The sequence below is a fragment of the Astatotilapia calliptera genome, chromosome 12 (genome assembly GCF_964374335.1).
Source record: "Astatotilapia calliptera chromosome 12, fAstCal68.1, whole genome shotgun sequence".
NCBI lineage: Eukaryota > Metazoa > Chordata > Actinopteri > Cichliformes > Cichlidae > Astatotilapia > Astatotilapia calliptera.
The window spans coordinates 7,069,204-7,089,962 of record NC_137433.1 but is presented as its reverse complement, the minus strand read 5'-3'; the positions used below and the strand labels follow the sequence as shown (position 1 = coordinate 7,089,962).

General features: G+C 41.2%; 2 protein-coding genes across 4 annotated transcripts; one reads left to right on the top strand and one right to left on the bottom strand.

Moving 5' to 3' along the window:
- Positions 1–44: 44 nt before the first annotated feature.
- Positions 45–9,615, top strand: pptc7a (protein phosphatase targeting COQ7 a). Its single transcript, XM_026188927.2, has 6 exons — positions 45–882; positions 2,108–2,287; positions 5,272–5,470; positions 7,041–7,164; positions 7,244–7,373; positions 7,485–9,615. The coding sequence occupies exons 1-6, from the start codon at positions 681–683 to the stop codon at positions 7,541–7,543; spliced, it is 894 nt and encodes a 297-aa protein (XP_026044712.1). The 5' UTR covers positions 45–680; the 3' UTR covers positions 7,544–9,615.
- On the bottom strand, positions 9,220–20,599 carry rad9b (RAD9 checkpoint clamp component B). Of its 3 annotated transcripts, XM_080309035.1 has the most exons (12): positions 18,153–20,599; positions 16,987–18,056; positions 16,563–16,633; positions 15,710–15,847; positions 15,459–15,573; positions 15,264–15,363; positions 14,990–15,096; positions 14,693–14,799; positions 13,867–13,931; positions 13,490–13,612; positions 11,005–11,194; positions 9,220–10,094 (listed from the first exon to the last, which is right to left on the bottom strand). In XM_080309035.1, the coding sequence occupies exons 2-12, from the start codon at positions 17,018–17,020 to the stop codon at positions 9,972–9,974; spliced, it is 1,173 nt and encodes a 390-aa protein (XP_080165161.1). In that variant the 5' UTR covers positions 17,021–18,056; positions 18,153–20,599; the 3' UTR covers positions 9,220–9,971. The 3 variants fall into 3 exon arrangements, with proteins under 3 accessions (XP_080165161.1, XP_026044710.1, XP_080165162.1); XM_026188925.2 differs by having other exon boundaries at positions 16,987–20,599; XM_080309036.1 differs by lacking the exon at positions 11,005–11,194 and having other exon boundaries at positions 16,987–20,599.
- Between the last annotated feature and the right edge of the window lie 160 nt (positions 20,600–20,759).

Sequence of the window (20,759 nt, the reverse complement as noted above, 5' to 3'; positions counted from 1 at the left end):
TGTATATGTACAGGGTAGCAAATTCATGAATAAAAAGTCTTAATGTCTTTATTTGCGTTCTTATTAATTTATTTTAATGTAATATATTCTTAGCTATTTCCATGTGTTATAATTGTTCAGAAAAAGGCCATGTAAATGTATTTTTGTCCTTAAAATGTGTATCTACGCGTAAAACCTGCCTACTACTGGAGTTTTATGGCCTTTTTATACAGTAAAAGCTGACTGAATATAACATTTCCATATCAGGAAGTGTACGTTGCGTAACGATGTCTGACGTCAGAGCAGTCACAAGACCGGGTTCGTGGAGCAGAATGTGTTGAGACCGCAGGGCTGTAGGTCCACATTTTGTGTTATGTAGCGTCTCCGAGGCAGAAGTGGCGCCATGGCCGCCGAGAATCAATGCTTACAGGGTTTCTGGAGGAGAACGGGCGACGTTTTTCCTTAACTTTCTCCTAGTTATCACAGCGGAAGAATAAAGCACTCGGAGGCTGTGGTCATATCAGCGGGAGGCATTGTCTGGGCGTGCGTGGCGGCTGTTGTCTGTCTGGGTAGCTCAGCCGCACATCTCCAGCCTCGTTAGCAAACTAGCAAGTCAATATAATAGTGTGCTCGCGTCGACGCTGAGCTAGCAGGACTGCTAGCTTGGCCGGTTTTTTTGGTGGGAGCTGGTGTCGTAGGTGATGTTGTCCGTGCTGTCGTACGGTAGACTGGTTGCCAGAGCTGTCATCGGCGGACTTTCTCAGACAGACAGCCGTGACTACAGTCTGGTGACAGCGAGCTGCGGTTTTGGAAAGGATTTCCGCAGAGGGATCCTGAAGAAAGGGATGTGCTATGGGGACGACGCGTGTTTCATTGCCCGACACAGATCTGCCGATGTTTTGGGTGAGTATCCCATGTCTGTTTGCTGATGAAACCTTAACCAAACAATAAGACATTGCTCCGTGTACACTGAGTAAGACGTGACTGACAGGTCAGGGGTCAGCCCCTCCTTGGGTTGCACGTGTTGTTGTTTTTTTGGGGGGGGTTTTTTCAGAATGAAACTGATCAGAAGGCTCAATGTCAATGCCTTCTGAGTGTTAAATTTGTGCGTGTATTTTTCAGACTTTTGTGCTTGTTGCATCTTCTTTGTACGCTTGAACATTTAGTGGGTTCATATTGCGTGCAGCATTCATTCATGACATAAAGAATATCTTAAGCAGCCAAAACCGATACTTTAAAACCTGCTGATGAAAAAGACTCTTAAGCACGGAAGCCTTGATCCCGTGTAAACCTATTATTGAAGACCTTAGCAGCTTTTATGCATATCTAACGACTGTCTGGGTATTTCTAAATGATTGCTATTGATTACTGTGATATTTTCGCAAAGTTGTTGTTTTTCGGCACATCAGTTGGACTGTGTGTCTGACTTGAGGAGGCCTGTTTCTTAGCTGTGGCACAGGGTGGTGAGACTCCTCCATGTATGGTCAGTGGAGCAGATGTCTGCGCCCTGGGAGTAACAAGACTAGAGTTTCCTTCCTAGGAAAACCTTGCACCTAGCTAAGTGCTCCTTTGGGGACAAAAGCTCTTAGTGAAACTCAAATAAGCAGGCCATGTTTCTGTAAAAAGGTTAATGAAGGTTTCCCTTATGGATTTAATGCATTTAACTGAGGGGACAGATTTTAAGGTGGGTTAAATTACAACAAACATAAAGCGGGACGGTAATGTGGAGCTACTTGAAGCAACTTTCTGAAGTCGTTAGATGAGCAGAGACTCTACCAATCAGTATGAGAAATGCTTGAATTGAGTAATGGGACATTTGAAAGCTTTGTACATTTTGTCATTTTTGCGTCTTTTTCCATCTTGCTGGGAGTGATTGTTGTTGTTCGTCATGCAGCTGCAAGGCATTGTCCTCCAGGCTTACTTGTGGAATGTTAAAAATCATATCTGGTGCTAGTTTAATCCTCAATGTTCTTAACTGAAACATGGAGTTCCAGTTTGCAGATTTCTTTCAGTTTTGTTTTTAAACATTGTACATATTACACAATTAATGGTTATGAGGAAAGATTTTTTTTTTTAATGTAATAAGGGATTAATCATTATTTCCCATAATGAAATCAACTCCTTCTAGGTGTGGCGGATGGTGTAGGTGGTTGGAGAGACTATGGCGTGGACCCGTCACAGTTTTCGGGTACACTGATGAAGACATGTGAGAGGTTAGTGAAGGAAGGACGCTTTGTACCCAGCAACCCGGTGGGAGTCCTCACAACCAGCTACTATGAGCTACTGCAGAACAAAGTGCCACTACTGGGTGAGTGCAGCCACTGTAAACAGTTTTTCCCAAAAGCGTAGAACCATATTCAGCTTGTAACAGTTTATTTATATATATTTTTATTATCTGTCAAATCATGAGCTTAAATGGGCTACAACCATAAAATTTGGCACAGTCGATGGAAATGATGGGCAAATGCTTTCCAAGTAATGTGATCCCAGGCGGCTAGATGGTATCAAGGTGATTACAGCACAACAAATTCAATATAAGAAAAGCCACATCTCCTGCACTGTAAGTCTGATTGCCTTGAAATCTGACACTGAACTGCAGCTAGAAACAATGTGCAGACGCTCTCTAAAAATAACCTTCAGCAGGCCCAACTGGTGATCTATGATTAACAGTTCAAAATGGTGAAAAAGACCACTGCTCCCACATCGAGTCTTTGAAAGACTCGCATCTTAAGTATTAGGGTGGTGCAATTGTACATATTGATTTGGTTTGCAATAGACGTCATTACTTCACAGAAGAAACAGACAACAAGTGACATAATACAAACTGGTACAAAATGTTCTCTGGGTGATGAAAAACATCCACAAATTCTTGTGCTTTACAAAAAAATATCTCTTGGATCTTAAAGGCCTGGTTGGCAGGATTTTATTTTTATTTTTCTAAAGCAAATTTTAAAAGTGTGAAATTGAATCAAGTGACATGTACTTTTTGAAAATTGACTATAAAAATCCGATTTGGTTTATAACAGTCTGGGATTGAGGTCCAAACCTAATTCTGCTGTTAGAGGAAAAGATTGCTCTGAAATAATGGTGGCCATTATTAAAAGCCTCAAAGGCCATGGCTTAATAGGAAATAGTCCATAATTCATTAACTTCATCAGATCATTTCATATCTTGAGGCCATTTCTGGAAATGGGTCAACCAAAGTGAGGGTGCCACATAGACGAGAGATATTTACCTTGAGAGCTGGTAGTCGAAGAGGTCAAAACACTGAACATCTGCTGACTTCAAATCTGAGTCGCGTCTACAACTTAAGGTGCCCATTTGACGATAAAGGCCACCAAAGCTTTTTTTGTTTTCAATCATTAAAATTTGTACAAATTTTGAACACAGCGTTGTGGGTTTACTGAAAATTGTCAAGAAACAACAACAAGTCTTTGCAGACAGCTGCTGTGGACAAATCTTTATGCTCCATCTCTGGTACATACTTGCACTGTGTAGGGCAGTAGATTTAAAGCATTGCTGTGTAGAGGCAATAAACAGGAGGCTTTCCATGGAGTTCAGCTTTCTTGGGCTGGGCTGTGTTTACATCTGTTTTGTTTAATGGTAGCTGGCTAGAGATTTTTGCATCATGAGTAATAGAACAGCCAGCTCACATTCGAAAGTCCAAGGGACGTCACTAGGCCCAACCTGCTCCATGCACTTCACTTCCACCGGTCCCTTTCCTGCTCTGCGCCGCTTCCCGACGACAGAACGTGTACAAACACGTAACATCAGTGAACAAATGTGTTTGGAACAGATCTGTCTCGGCGCGTGTCAGTACTTTTCCATTCCGTTATCACATGTGCACCAGGGGAAACAACGCTGTATTGTGTTGCTTTTTTATGGCAGAAGGAATGTTCTTGAGGCCGGTAGCGTGAGTAATTTGTACTGCTGGAGACACGAAAGGGAGTGAGTCAGAGTGCGTGAGGGGGTTTTGAAGGTTGATCCCCCCAAAGAGCATATTTTGGTGGGCCAGATGACTCACCAGCAGGGTGTGATCACACGCTGTCCGCCTCTTCCACTAGCTCGTGTTTCCTCCTTTCATCACAGAAGGACAAATTTAAAAAAAATCTTTTCTCATTGTTAAGTTTGTGCTTTTAAGTTGACCTCATTTGTCTTTCTCCCAGTTTCACTTGGAAGTTGTGTAAAACTAAAAGGAAAGTAAGAGAAAGTGTTGCTTTTTTGTTTTTTAAAGAAATGTATGTATTAAAGTCTGTACTCCCTAATGACTGTCCTTCCTGCTGTTATAGATGATTTATTTACATGTGACAATAGTAGAAGCACAGGTATTAAAAATAATCAATAAATGGTTTCCAGCGCAAACCTTTTTCAGTTCCAGTGGGCCAGTGCTGTGCATGCTGGCTTATTGTCACACTTTCACGCCATACTGGAAAAGAACTCAGGCGTTGTTAATTGTTATTGTTATTAGCAACCACAGTACTTGTCCTACAACTCGGCCTCCTCTGAAAAGGGCAAAACGATGCAAATGCAAATGTTCGGTCAGTTTATTCTAATCAGAAATCAGATGGACACACGAACAAACCTTACGTCTGGTAAACTAACAGACATGCAGACACCGAAGCACTGTGCCGCTTGATCTAAATCTGTGTGACCTTTCACACTGTTTTCAGCTTAACCGGGTGTGTTGTCTCCTGTTTTTTAAAATGTGCCTTGAGAATGTTTTTTTTATCAGTTAGCCGCTTGATGAAGCGAAGATCTGTTGACCCCGTTTCCACATATAGCCTCTGCAGCGGCTGATGTTGATGTGTATTTTCAGAATGCTGAGTGCTGTGATCATTGTTTTCCTAGTCCTAAAATCTATTTAGTCTTCCTTCTACCTCCATACATCTTGCTGGTATTGTGGTTCTGTGTTTACGAGTAAAGTCGTGCTATACATTTGTGTTTTTATAAAAATAAGTCAGGCATCTTTACATGACGACTAACTGGCTTCCTGCTAACTTCTGAGTACAGACTCATAAGTTAGTTGTCCTGTCTTGTCTGCAGCACCAGTGAGGACAGCTCCGCTGTTGTTGGAAGCTGAAAGATTTTTGGCTGTTTCCAGCTTTAAATGTTGCATCTGTGCATCTTTCTTCTTTTGGGAGCTGAACACGTATTTGGGTGCAGAGATGGTTAATGTGCTATAGTGTTGCATTTACCCATTTTTATTTGTTTATTTAATCTTAAACATTTTCTTTTTTTTGCATTGAAAATAAAAAGTGACGTGTGGGTTTTTTGTTTTATTTTTATTTTTAGGAAGCAGCACGGCCTGCATTGTGATTTTGGACCGGCAGAGTCATCGGCTGCACACGGCCAACCTGGGAGACTCTGGCTTCCTGGTGGTCCGGGGAGGGGAGGTGGTTCACCGCTCAGATGAGCAGCAGCACTACTTCAACACCCCCTTCCAGCTGTCCATTGCTCCCCCAGGGGCTGAGGGGGCCGTCCTCAGTGACAGGTGAAACACTTAACGAGCAACACCTGGTGCATCTGCTCTCCCACACTCATTTGAGCGAGTCTGCCGGTGACACGGACGGGTGTCATCAGCACACTTCATTGCTCATTCACGTGTTCTTTACAGCAGATGTGATACATGATACTGTACTTATAACAAGGCAGACTGCTTGCTGAAACAACATTCAGTAGCGCCTGCGCACCTGGCCTGCTGCAAGGCTGAGCGTCTATAGCAACTGCGCTGCAGCGAGCTGCAGTGTACCACTGTGTCTGAGGCCACGTGCTGCTGTGTCTCGTTGCTGTGGCGTGCCAAGCAGCAGCACAGTAGATGTTAGAATGCAGGACAGGCCCTGGATGTGTGCCAAGCTTTCCCTCTTACCTCAGGTCAAAGTCTGTGTGGGCTGATGGGGCAAATCCACAAGTCCACAGCCAATCCTGCACCAGCAGACTCCTCTTAAATTAAGCAATTTACTCTTAAAAAAATAAATAAAAACAAAAGATTGCAAGTGCACTTACTTGTTACTATAGATATGTATTTACTTTTCTTAAATACTGACCTTGCTTCTGTTTCAGACAGCCCATAGATTTGAGAAATCCTTTTACATTCGAGCATTTCATTTGGTTGAAGGATTTAGTCCTAGTGCATCAGCAGATTAAGCTTTCAGTCACTAATGTAGCAACTAACAGAAAAGAGTGCAAGGGTCAAAGCTAACAACTAGTTACAGCATTCCTGAGAGTGCACTAAAAAGTTTGGATAAAGATGTTTAAACATACAGCTAAGCACTTTGCACTCTCTATGATAATGCCACACAGCTCTTTATTTGCCACAAGTCCGTTTGTACATTCATTTTCATTGCCTGTCTTTGTATTAGTAATAATATACAAGGGAAACATCATGTTCTCGATGCATTGCTTCATAGCTATAAGCCCACAGATTTTTGCCTTCTTGCCCAATGATTATCTTCATAACTATACTGGCTGTGTAATTATCAAGTGTCACAAATGTCTTTGGCTTATGAATATGTTAATGATGAATCACCCAGTGTGCACAGATAACAAAGAATGAGGAACAGCTCTGGTAAGTGTGGCTGTGCCATCATAGTGCTAACTAGCTGCGAGAACAGCCGCTACAGCAGCTTTTTTCTCCCCATGTGACTGTAGTTTTGGCTTCATAAAAAAATACATTAAAAAATTAGAGCACAGGACAGGCTGTTCCTGGGAGCTTTGGCTCACTGTGTCGTGATGCAGTCCAGACAGTTTGTAATGAATCACATTCTTGACTGGATTTAGGGGGTAAGGACATCTTCCAGGAACTGAACCCGACACTGGCAAACTAACTTGGTTCCTGCCTCTGTGTATTTGAAGCACCTTCATAATGGCAGCACCTTTTCTTGGACCCAACTGTCCTTTCCAAGAAAACAAACAAAACAAAAAAAACCTCATGTGATGATTACCTGAACTTTTCATTATCCATTAGCAACCAAGTTTCTGTTGCTAAGCTCAGTCGGTATGTTTAATGACAAAAATTACTGCACCTGTCTCTTACCTGAAACTCACCTGTGTCTGTCCCTCAGCCCTGACGCTGCAGACAGCACCTCCTTTGACGTACAACTGGGCGACATCATCCTCACTGCCACTGATGGGCTCTTTGACAACATGCCAGACTACATGATACTGCAAGAGCTGAAGAAACTCAAAGTGAGTGACAAACATGTCTGCCGTAGAATCAGAAAAGGGCACGATAAACGCCTAATGCCTGCTTTGTTTGGTTCGTCAGAACACAAACTATGAGAGCATTCAGCAGACGGCCCGCAGCATCGCAGAGCAGGCCCATGTGTTGGCCTATGACCCCAACTACATGTCACCTTTCGCACAGTTTGCCTGTGACAATGGACTGAATGTAAGAGGTAAGTGTCCAAGTATTACAAAAAAGATGAGTATTTTTTTGTAATTTGAACGGTTACAAACGTGTTTTTCAAGCAACAAACCTAACTGGCTGCTGTTTCCTGTCCATGCAGGAGGAAAACCAGATGACATCACAGTACTGCTCTCCATAGTCGCTGAGTACACTGACTAGAGTCTGCACGGAGTATCCATCTGCCGCTGCAGGTGATGGACTGCTTTGATTCCTGCTGGCCAGGATGTACAGCTAATGTCTGCTTCCCCCACACCTAAAGGATCTACTCTGCCTCATCCACCCACCGTCTCCCCCACTTGGCCAACCCCACACATTTAAAAACAAACAAAAGAAATCCTTCAACATGCCCTTTTCTCTGTCGTTTTCTACATCAGACAGTGGCCAGATAAATCCAACTAAAGGCCAGACACCCTGTTGGCCGGGCTGCAGTGTTCCAATGCTCACCAGATAATCCCATTGGCTGGGATCATTGGGCATGCTGATGAGGATAAGTCAGCCTCTTCTGATAGTTGCCGCAGGAAAGAAGCTGCAATTCAGAGAAGACGGATGCTGACATAGCCCAAGAGTGTGTGTTAGCATGTGAATGTGGCCACGTACTGGCCTGCCGAACAGAACTAAACAGTCCTCAAGAAGGGAAGCGCATGAGAAATGGCAGCATTAAGGCTCAATAAATGGGTCCGTCTTGTGCAAGCACTTAATAATACAGTGGTACTTAGGAAGCCTTTATGAAAGGGACTGGAAACTTGTACGAAAGGGCAGGGAGCATATGTTTGATATGAATGGTATGCTGTTCTGGGATGTTACATTAAATGTTTGCAAAAACAGAAACAAAACAAGTGTGATGTGACATGGGTTTACACAGATGGTTTGTTTCTTGTGGCAGGATAATCCAACAAGATTTCATAAAGAGTGGCAGCTGCCTTTTCCATACCAGTTCAAGTATTGCACATATTTTGTAACTTAAGAGTATTTTGTAGCTCAAAAGCCTCTCAAGATAAATATATGTATAGTATAAATGATAGTGTCAAACTGATGTCCTCCCTTTAATCTCACAGCTGCTGCTGAAGTCTTGATTGTGATTATGTGTGATGTGTGTATGAATGGGTGATGAATGCACATGAGCTCCTCAGTGTGTGTCTATTGAGTAATGTGCAATCGGTGTCAATGAAATGGATGTGTAGGCTAGAGACTTCTCCATATCCGCTGGTCTGAATTGGTCTCGCAGCCTTAAACGCACAAAGCTTAAGGAGCATATCTGAAAAAGTTCAACGCAGCGGAAATTGGTCAGGTGACCAAATGTATTTTTGTAACCTCTTTGTTCCGTGGGGATTGTTCGCCGCGTCAAGTAGCTTACAGAAACTCTTGTTCACAGTCACCATTTGCTTTTCCTGTCTCTCTCCCTCCCTCCTCTCCCCCTGCTTGTAGAGCTTCAGTGGCGCATTCTTAAGTCATGTCACTGCAGGTTTCATGTGAAAAATGGTCAGTATGTTTCTTTGCGTCACTACAGGAAGGTTTCACGGTAAAATCCACATTTTTGTGTAATATTACAATGTGCCTTGTATCATGTGTCATTGATACTGGCAAATAAGTCTTCAACCTTCCCCCTAAAAATGTGCCAGCACTGAGCACAAAGCATTAAACTGTTAAGTAGCCATAAGAGTTGGAAAAACGAGCTTTCCCATCATGCTCTGCTGTCTTTACACCATCATTTTAACCCCAGTGTTTTGTTGTTGTTGTTTTTTATCCCCCCTCCCCCTTTCTCCTGAAATCTGCTTCCTCTCTGCACTCAATCAGGAATAGTACTAAAGCCATCCCACACTTAGAAAATCCTTCCCATGGATCTTTAGATCACTGTTTACAATCTGCACTAATCGAAAGGATCGTTTCCTTAATGTGACACCCTGTCAGGTGTCATGTTGAAATGAGAACAGATTCAGGGCGGTGAACAGTGTTAGTTGGCAAAATGTGATTTTCTTTTTTTTCTACCGGTAAGTGTTACAGCACTGAGGACAATCCAAGCAGCCTTAACAAAAATGATAAAGCACTTCTCCCAGTCATTTGGCACTACCACTGTAAGCTCCATGGTCCCTGCTTCCTGTCTCACACCTCCCTGGATGACTCCTTCTCATCCGCCTCATCTTTCTGTTTAAACCAGAACATGTCTATGTGGGAGAAACAAAAACATTTTCACATGTGTACAATGTTTAAATAAAGACTATAATATTTATTAACCTGCTGTATTTCATGGCTCTGATGTGTATTGAACACTGCAGCTGCGTTTTGTTCACATGAACATGGACATTTGGCTCACTGCTCTACAGTCTGGGAACACTTTGTATATTTTGTTTGTGCTACCACATTCCTCAGACACAATGCATGCCAGTTACCATCAGATGGGTGTGGCATCTTCCCGAGATGGCACATTTTTATTGACAGACAACATGGATGGTATATTGTTCAAATGAACAGTAACTGGAAAAAAAAACATTTTAACAATAAACAATATTTAATAAAAACTATTCTGGAGAGATTAACACTTTGATAACTATTTACAGAAGAATATTGTTAATTAGCGACTGCTATTCCCTCAGAGTGACGGGCTTCTCGGATAGTCTTCCTCATCACTGAAATATGCCAGGACAGGTAGTCTGGGAGCACCATCATCATCACCAGGTTCTGAGGACATGGCCTCGAACAGCAGGGAGCAGATCTACAGGATACAAATAGCCAAACATGAGTGTATGCAGTTCATTCAAGAACATTCTGCCATTTTTTTTTTCTCATTTTAGATTTACAGCACTTGTGCATTTGCTCTGACCACCTGTCAATTTCTATGTTAAATCTTAGTACAACAGAGGACGCTGCATGAGGGTCACTTAAAAACAGTGTCCACAGGGAGACTGGCTCAAGATCTTGAGTAGAACAGCTAAGATACTGCGCAGGACCCTCAAGCTCCCAGGCGTCTGGTAGAGGACCCGAGCTTGAAGGATTGACCGCCCGCAGGGGCGAGCGGGGGATTTTTCTAAATATATTTCTATGATAAATCATTACAATTAATCTGCTCAAAATAATGACATGCTACAGAACTGATATGCAGAACAGTATTGGAGCAGTCAGTTATTTCACATGCACACAGGCAAAAATTTAAGTTCACTTAGTGCTGCACATCTGCCTTCATAATCTTCTTGTGCATTTGAAATATTTTTTGGATGGTGGAGTTTCGACTAGCATGCTTTATTTTGGCAACGCTTCCTGTCTTGAGTCGGGCCTGCACCGGAGGTGTCCTCACAGTGCAGTCTGCAGCTTGGAGGATGACCTGAAGGCTCATCAGAGTCTTAAATTTAAACACTATTAAGCAATAAACCTGTGTTAACAGGGAAAGTTGCACAGAAGACATTTGATAAAAGGTTTGGGGTTCAACTGGGATTCCAGCAAAAGTCTTTAAATCTAAAAAGGTGACAAAGAACATAAGACATGTCTCAGCTGATATTGTAAACCATTGCAGCACACCCTGAACCATACTTCTCAGAAAGACTGTAGAGCATCCAAACCACAAGGAACACACAGGCCATCTGCAGATCCCAGTTAAGATTTAAAAATCAAGAGCGAGCTCTTATTACCATGCTGGAAGGTGGGGTCATTCCAGCACAAGCACTGTCGCCCTGGCATTGTAGTTGCATCAGAACAGGTGGGTAGGTTATAGGGCTGCCTTGGCTGGATTCAACAAGCTCTGTTACATCAGGAAGAACTTGGAGGTTGTTGCTCTGAGTCTCATGTATACCCACAGGCAGAGCAGCTGCATCTGCACAGCTGGGAACAGACAGAACACACTTGTGTCTGCAAGCTGTAGATGACGCAGGTACATGGGTGCAAATTTGTTTCTCAACACAGATTCAGAGTGTTTTTACACACATATATTCAGACAGTATTGATAAACATATCTACTAGTTTTACAAATGAGGATGTTGTGTAGTAGCTTCCAATCCATATAAATATTAAAAACATTGTTATTTGCTTTTACAAAAACACTACCTAGCATTGTATCAGCAGATGGTGAAAGCAGCCTTAAGCACGGTAAAAGGGAACAAAACAACAACCTCGTGCATGCAACCACACGACACGTCAACCTCAGACGTAACCCAGACACATAATTAGGAGCACAGCAGGAAGGAGTAAAGAGGCTTCTAAAGGCCCCAGAGTCTGCAGGCAAGCAAGTATTGTACTTATCATACCATGAAAAACACAAATACATTGCATATAGTCAGAAATATCCTGCATGATAAATTTCATCAGGAAAAAAAAGTATTAAAATGCAGATCAATTCTGAGCATTAGGGACAGGAGCACTGCAGAGGGTCGAATCATGGGGTTGGTGATGTCTCTGCAGACTTCCAGCAGTGTACACAAGCAAAACGAGCTACAAATGACCCAGATGTTGAGCAGTGCAGCTGGGAATGGTGTAATAAGATCCAACTAGACGCACAAGTAGAGGACAATGGGGAGAGAGCAGGCTAGCAAAGCAGGACAGAGACTCTGGCTAGCATAGCGTGGAGGAGGGGATTATAGACTGTCACACTGACGGGCTTCTAACCCAACTCTGCGTGCCCTGACCTTGCCCTATTTATCTCCGTTACAGACACAAGGCTGGCTACTGCAACATGATGCCTCTTAAGAGGCTAAAAACAGCCAATGAGGGCAAACCAGCTTGACTGAGTGCCAGGAGAGAGGCTCAGGTAGTTCTGCTCTTCAGCACACTGGATTGTAGACCTGACAAACTGGACGCACAAAGACTGCGACAATGACACCAGCTGGTCAACATAATGATAAAATACACTCCTCACACGCCATAATTCCTTAACCCATGTAACTCCTGCCAATTTAAATCGTTAGAATAATAATCGTATACAAGATATATGGATGGATGTATCACTGCTTCAAGCTGATAGAAAGTCAACAGTAATTCAAATAACCTACATGAGCAGAAGACCACAATAAGTGGCACTCCTGTCTGCTAAAAACAGGAAACTGACAATCCAATTCATGCTGACTCACAAATATTGAACAACAGAATACTGAAAAATGTTGATGATTTAAGAAGTGCTGCAACATTCAGATGGCAGGACCACAATTTAAAATAAACAACATGAAAGCATGTCCTCCTGCCTTGTTTCAATAGTTTGAGTTGGTAATGGTGTTGTAAAGGTGTGGGGGATATTTTCTTTGGGGGATCTTAGTCAAACTGAGCATCATAGGCCACACTATAGTTGCAGGCCACGTCCATCCCTTTATGACCACAGTGTACATCTCCATCTTCTGACATGCTTCTAGCAGGTATCGTACCATCTCACAAAGCTCTCATAATCTCAAACTGCTTTCCTGAATGAGACACTGAATTCAAATGGGCTCCACAGTCACCAGTCTTCAGTAAGACAGAGCATCTTTGGGATGTGGTGGAACAGGAGTTTCACATCATGGACATGCAGCCAAGACACCTGCAGCAACTATGTGATGCTGTCATGTCAGTGTGGACTAAAATAGCTAAGGAATATTTCTGAAGGCAAAACGGTTTTCTATAAAGTGTCCGATGAGTGCAGATTCTAATTGATTGCCATCTAGGGGCATAATTACAAACAAACTTTTAGGCTAATAGCTTAAAAATGTAAATGGAAGCTCAAGCTATCAGATATTATAGACTGGGTAAGACAAATGACATCAAACTCCACTAAAAAACAAACAAACAAACAGGCTGTTCAAAAAGGCCCGAGGACCCTTTCTCTATGTCATAAAATATCTGGACTATGTAGAAAGTTAATCTGCATGATTTATCTGTTGCAGTATTTAGCAGATTTTTTGTTTATGACAGTTTTTTGAATGATTTTGATCTTTTTTTTAAGCATTTTTATTTGGCAATGACTTGTTTTCTAACTAGATTGTGTGGTCTATTGTGTTTTCATTGAGATGAATTCCTTTTATGTTCTGTGATTTTTCTCAGGTTTTTTATTTTGCTCAAATTAATTTTAAAAAATAGCTGCAGTAATTAACCCTTCTTTCCCCCCAGGCACTGATGATTAAAAGTATTGCCAGTGAAGTCAGGGGTGGTCGTTACCTGTGTGTAGTCGGGGCTGGGGTCTCTGTAGGCTGTGAGGGGCCTCTGCTTTCAAAGTCAGCCAGCGTAGCCAGCACCACAGTGGCCTCAAGGACCATGTCCTCCACAGAGAAGCACACAGGCCTGCAAACAAAGTGCGTTTCCATGGCAGAAATCCCTTCACTGTGTCTTCTTTTTTTTATTTATTTGTCAGCACCTTTTACTTTTTAGCAGCAAACACACCACAACTGCTCACTTAGTGATGTGACTAGTGATATATAAACGTTAAAGAATTTTGCAGTCTAGCTGGTGTTAATTTGTTGAACAGCACCACAGAGCCTGTGTAATTTGAGTGAATAAATTCCACTCAAGGTCATGACAGTAGCAAGGAAACGTACTTTCCTGGAGTGCCAAAGTGAACCGACACCGGAAGGCAATGTGACTCCGCAAAACACAGTAACCCCTGGCAAAAACAAAAAAGCAACAACTGAGTTTAATTGCTGAAAAGTGTGGGCTAATATTGTGACATGTTTAACTATTATCAGCCTGGAGATATACATCAAATTAAGGCTAAGACTAAAACTTAAAGCCTAGTTTCTAATCCGTCCAAACCCGATTTTCCAAAACCGACAGGAACAAGACGACTAGGCGGGCTAACGAGGAGCCTCACAGCGGGAAGCCCAAGTGACTTTCCAAGACATTAGTGTGAAGAGTTGTAGGCATTAATGCAGGCCAAGTCTCATTAACTGAACGTACACAGACTGTTATTTCAAATATCCAACAAAACTGTCTCGTTTTTCTATAAGCCCAGTGATTTTGCTTTACTGACCACACTAGTCTATACATTACACTTCTCTCAGCTTTTTCTGCTAATCAAATTATAAATAGCTGAAGATCAACCTTTAAGCAGCCCATAAAGTCCACACTCATTCCTACTTGGTTTTAAAGTTTATAATAAAGCATGCGATGAGGAGCCTTCAACTTCAGTTACTTTTTCTACGTAGTGGAGCCTCACTCGGGTCAAGACATCTTTGCTATAAAGATGAGTCACAGCACTGAGGGGAAAGTTCACATGGAAATGATACCGAGCACCGAGTACAGGACAGCAATATGACCTCTTAGACATGAATTGCCCACATGTGAGCTAGTGTCACTCTCGCTCTCCGCACACATAATATTCTCATGTGACAGGAGCAAGGAGGCCTCCAAAAATAACCCCGTTACCCTTAGCTCCTTCAGACAGAAGGTTATGTCTGAGTCCATTCCGGCTTGAAAGTAGTCAAACTCGTCTGGGTGTAAGGACATCTCAGTGTGCATCATCTTCATGTGATCTGTCACACAGGTACATCCAAGTCAAACAGCAGTCGTTACAGTGCTTCCTTTGATGTGCTTAAAGAACTGAACATGCAGTATGTTAGGAAGTTTTATGTTCATCTCAAAGCTTGTGCAACTTTCAAGCACTTTGTGAAACGTGTCAGCCACACGTGGGCTGAGCTAAATGGCAGTCTGACATTAACTGACCATTTCTCCCCTCGTTGTAATTTCTCAGACTGACTTTCGGGGCTGACATCGACAGAGTGACTTCTTCCTGAGACGCGTGGAAATGCATCACCATATCGCCTAGAAGCCTGAAGAAAGAGGAAAACACACACAGGCAGCTCTGGCTGCTTACTTTTAACATTTTTTTTTCTGTCAATATATATTTTTGGTATTGTCTAAAACACAAAACCAACAGGCAGCCAGCATGTACTGATTGTAGAAAAGAAGAGTGAGGCTCTAATGCTGAAATGCTAACCTGGCAGGAGATTTCAGCACATTGGGACAGAGGTGTGAAGCAAACACTGCCTGCAGCGCCTCACTTTCCAGGAAACGCACATTGTAGGTTTTTGTTATGCCTAACTCAAAAACAGAGACACTTAGAGCACAGTGCCACCATGTGTTCAAAATATAAACTGCATGCACACCTACTGTCATTTATGCAGTTTCCTACCGTGTCTGCAGAAAAACTGAACGATCACTTGGTCACTGCCAGTGCTGACTGATATCTGACACCGTTTCACACTGTGCTCAATAGAAGTCGAACAACGGAAAAGTGGCAGCACACACTTTAAAACAAAGAGACGCAGTTTAATCATAAAGTCTTGAAAGAACGGCATGATGTGTAGCCCTAATTTTACTGAACAGTCACTTGTTAAGATGATGTTTCTGCCTACAAATGAAAAACCAGCAATGCCGATATACCTTCATGACTAGCTTGCATTTGATTGGTCCACTGTCCTGCTCCCTGACTGAATCCAGATTGTACTGCTGGAAGAAGAGCGGCGAGAAGAGGAAGCAGGCGTATGCAGAATGAGCAGAATTCACTGATCTCAGGGCCAGCTTTCAGAGGGAGAGAGAGAAATTATTGTGGAGGAAGTAAGGTGGTGAATACCTTAACACCTGGAGATTATCGATACAGACGCTCTTGTACACACACACTGGTCACTTTATTAGTTGCACCTGTTTAACTGCTCATTAACACAAATATCTAATTAGCAAATCACATGACAACAATGCCATGCTGAAGTTCAAACCAATCATCAGAATGGAGGATTGAAGTGACTTTCAAGGTTGCATGCTTGTTAATACCAAATGTGCTGGTCTACTGTGATTTTCTAACAACAATCTGTAGTGTTTACAAAATGTTGGCTGGTCTGATGAGTCTAGATATCTGCTGCAATATTCACATGGTGGGGTCAGCATAAATTAGCATGAAAGCATGGCTCCCTCCTGGCGTCTGTCAACAATCCAGGTTGATGGTGGTGGTGTAATGGTGTAAGGGATATTTTCTAGGCCCCTGAGTACTAAATAAGCATGGTTTAAATGCTAAAGCCTACCTGAGAACATGAAAATGTTCAACCACAACTCGATCCAATAGAGCTTCTTTGGCATGTGGTGACTTGATATTATTCAATCGTTTTTGACAGATTATAGGACAGCAAGCCATTTACAACAGTTTAATAGCATTAATTTTTTTTAAACTTGGCAAATACTCAAAGTGTACCTAATAAAGCGTCAATGAGCATTTTTACATCTAGCTGCTGTTGCTGCTCACCCCCTTGACCGTTGGATCGAACCACAGCTCATCTCCAACCCGGGACAGGGCATGAATAGCCTTCCCAAATGCTGAAACACAACACAGCCCCTCCACAGTTCAAGTTTGACACAATATTGTTATTTACTATACTGTATTATTTTACTATAACCTTAATATTTCTTTCTCTTAATACCATGAAACGAAACATTTTCAGACAGAAAAGTGCACTTTTCTGTTTGAAAATGTTAGGGGTCATGACCCCCTAAAGCTAACTCATTATTAGCCAGTTTAGCTACATCAGATAAGCTAGTCCCGTTGTTCGTTCCAAATGAACAATTTCGTAGCTTGAACAACTTTCATCAATAGAATTATTATAGAATTAAATATGTTATTTTTACAGCAAATTTCAGTTCACATCTTCTTCGAGTGTTCTTTATATTACCTTTTATAGAGTTTCCTTCCAGGACGCAGTTCATGGTTTGCTATGTCAGACACGGGCCTGTCACGGCTAATCACAGTGATTCTACGGTCACAGGCTCATTACCAAGGTTATTATAGTTAACTAAAACTAATCAACTGGTTAAAGGAAAATAAACTGGTTAAGGGAACTAAAAATACCTAGTTAACTTAAGTCGTTTTACCTATAAAAACTCAAACTATGTAGTTTTAGTTTTTATAGGTAAAACTTACTGAATTAACATTAATTAACATTAAAAATGCAGAGAATATATCCTGAATATATCCTGTTAGTCTGGTAAAAGTTTCTTTGTTTTTTGTTTTAAATTATCTTACAAGGCTTTGGTGGACATTTATCAAGATTTTATTGAGTTTCCCAAATCTTTCCTCTTACATGTGACCAAAATACACGTTTTCAAGCAATATGTTTGTTTTTTGTAATACCTATAATGATTTTCCTAAATCTTACCTCTTACATATTCCTACATTTTCCTAATAATAATTAAAGACTAAAACCAAGATAATCTTAACAAACTAAACATTTCAAACAATAACATCTAAACTCACAATGGAAACTAACTGAAATTAAATTAAAAGCAAAAACAAGTTCAAATGAAATAAAAATTAAAAAAAAAAAAAATTAGAAACTATAATCATTTTTAAATAAATAAATACAGAGACAGACAACATTAACCAACCTAGTATGTTTGGACTGTGGGAGGAAGATGAAGTCCCCAAAGAGAACATGCAAACAACACAAGTCTCACCTGCCTTAATAACAGATATGCTACATTTATTGATGTATTTTGGATATTAGCATGTGTATGAATGTAAGACTTTTCCTACAACAACCTATTTATAAATCATAATAAATACATATATATCATCTGTTGACTATTTTTGGAAGTGTGACATCAGAATAAGCTCTGTCGCTGCTTCTCCTTTGCCTCTGTTGCTTATTTGCTGCTGCTTTGCTCTTCTCTGGATCAGTTTTAAACATGCTCTTTTCTTTGCAATGATGATCTCCATGCATTCTCCTGCGGGTCTCATCATGACCTGGGCGATCCAAAACACAGGATGCGTTGGACTGTGCTGGTCAGTTTATGTGTGAGACAAACTTTCACTGCATTCAGAATGAATTCAGATACAGACCTGACTGAATGCATGCGTGCAGGACATTGAGATAGTGCTGCTTCATTTGCAGTCTCATGTGCTCTGTACTGTAGATGCTTGCTATACTGTAGAGGTAGGGTGTGCGTCCTCCTGTAAAAGCTGGCTCCTGAGACAAGAACAGATGTGATTACACATGGCAGAAGGACAGTAAGGTCGTTATATATACGAGATGCCTTAAATATGCTTTAAATGAGAAAATCAAGTTCCTCTCCTGGCATGAATTAAACCCGTACAGAATGACTTCTATTCACCAGGGATTACATATTTAGAAAACACTCTTTGTGCCTTAAAAACTGGTAACTTTTACTTCACTTTGTATGTGGGTTTTAGCCCTCCATCGCATGCCTGCATTCTGCCACCATGCTCCCTCTGCAGCTAAAAGCAAACCAGACCCCACTCACTCACTAGTTCTCCCGTTACATGGAGGGAGGGAGAGTGGCTGTCCCCACTGCAGCAATGTGTGTTTTAGGTGTGTGTGCTCTAACCCTAACCCCAGTGCTTTTCTGTAAAAAGGAACACAATGTAAAACATATTAAGATGATACTGTATTGCAACAAAAGCTTTCCAGCAAATATTACTTGTTGTCAGCTCAGGTCATATCTTCACCTGTGCCTGCTCTGCTAAAGAAACTAGCTGGCCTTTCAATTGAAGAAACTATCAAACAGCTAATAAAAATCTGTCACTACTGTCAAATGAGTCAAGTTCTCGGTGGATTTAAATTTATCAGTTTAGTTTCTTAGGTTTGTTACTTTAGAAAAACTCACAACTAACATATAGTAATAAATATCATTTTAGGGGCAGTTTTAACCTTTTTTCGAAAGTGCAACACTGATAGATAGGAAAGAGGTGGAGGGAGAGTGAGCATAGTGAACGACATGTAGTAAAGGATCGCAAAAAGAAAAAACACCATATTTTTTCCCCTGGAGAGGTTCTTTAGCCCTTGATGGTCAAAAAAAACAAAAAAAAAAAAACCAAACCCAAAAGCTACCTGTTCCAGCTTTGTGAGGTTACCTGTAAGAAAGGGGCAGACATCATAGATTTTGGAGGATGTATCGTTTTCAAGTGTTGGCCACCTGCAGGCATCTTTGTGTGTTGTCCTCTGTAGATTTCTCTCACCTGCTGACCAGGTAGACATTCAAAGCCTACCAAAAAGCAACATGTCAGGAAAAAATGCTGTGTTTATGACAGGAAATTGTCTGAAGTCCTCTGTACACAATGGTATTATAAAGTCAAATATGAAGCCATCTGTCAGGCAGCTTAAGATTGGCTGGAGTCCTGAAACAGGCTTGTGATCCCAAGCATGTGACAAAATAGTCAAAGTCCAGACCTTAAACTGACTGAGATGATATGGTGAGATCCCCACAAATCTCAGTGAACTAAAGCAAAGTCGTAAAGAGTGCAGAGAAGCTGTAAAATTCCTCCACAATGATATGGGACACTTAAATCCTACAGAAATCATGACTTCGGGTTACTGCTCCTAAAGGAGCAAGCTATTGAATCGTGGGTTTTCACAGTACACCCCCATTACACGTCCTGTGAAAGCTCTTCATGACTGTATGCCATGACATGTGCCATCGAAATGTTATTTCTTTTAGTGGGTTTAATACTGTGTTTGACTGATGTATACATGTATTTGGACAATGACACGTTTTTTTGTAAATATTCCAGTTTAATTTAAAATCTACTGTAATCAAGATATGGCTGGTTTAAGAGGTTTAACTAAAGTGTCACTTTATTAAAAGGCACAAAAACCAAAAGTTAGAAAGCAAAGAGATAAGCGGTGTTAAAAGAAATGAACAAACTAGTCTAACACTAGTAAGTTAAGGATAAATTGTAAAAACTATTTTTGAACAGGACAAATAGCAAAAATTAAAGGTTTAAAGTTAATTAACAAATGTTGGTTAGGCTAAATTTGTGGATAAAGTGTAAAACATTTTAGCCAAGCTAAAAGATGAAATGTCAAATGGATGAACGGATGAAAACAAAAGTGAGAAAAATGACATTAAAAGAACAAAATTACCACAAGTAGTTCAACAGCATTAAATTACATCCAGATGTTTATGGCATCTGGATGTTAGAAGCTATGTTGGCAGCTCATCAACTACATACAAACCTCTGATTTATGCACTCTCTATTAAACATTTAATAAAATAATAATAATAATTTAAAAAAAAATCGCTAACAAAAGGTTCATGTCCAGCTGGTAAATAAGAAAAATCTAACTCACCACCCGTGCATCTCCTCTTAGGGCCTGCAGATCTAAAAACAACAAATTACAAGTCTCACTGTGAAACTTCATAAATCCATCAGTTATGTTAATTCACCGAGGATGTCAGGACCTCCGTGTAAGCGTTACCTCATGTGACCACTTCCATTTCTGAACAAGTTTTCTTTTTTCAGGTTCTCAGCAAATGTAACCCGCTTCCTCATCCTCAGTTATACACACAGCAGTATTTCCTGTCCTATATCGGAGAGGTTGCTGGCATCTTTGTCCGCTCGGCACATGTTGCAGCCAGCAGAGCCTATTATTGTGTAACGAAGCCAGCCCTGAAACGCGAGAGTTCCCACTGGGTTCCAATTACAGAG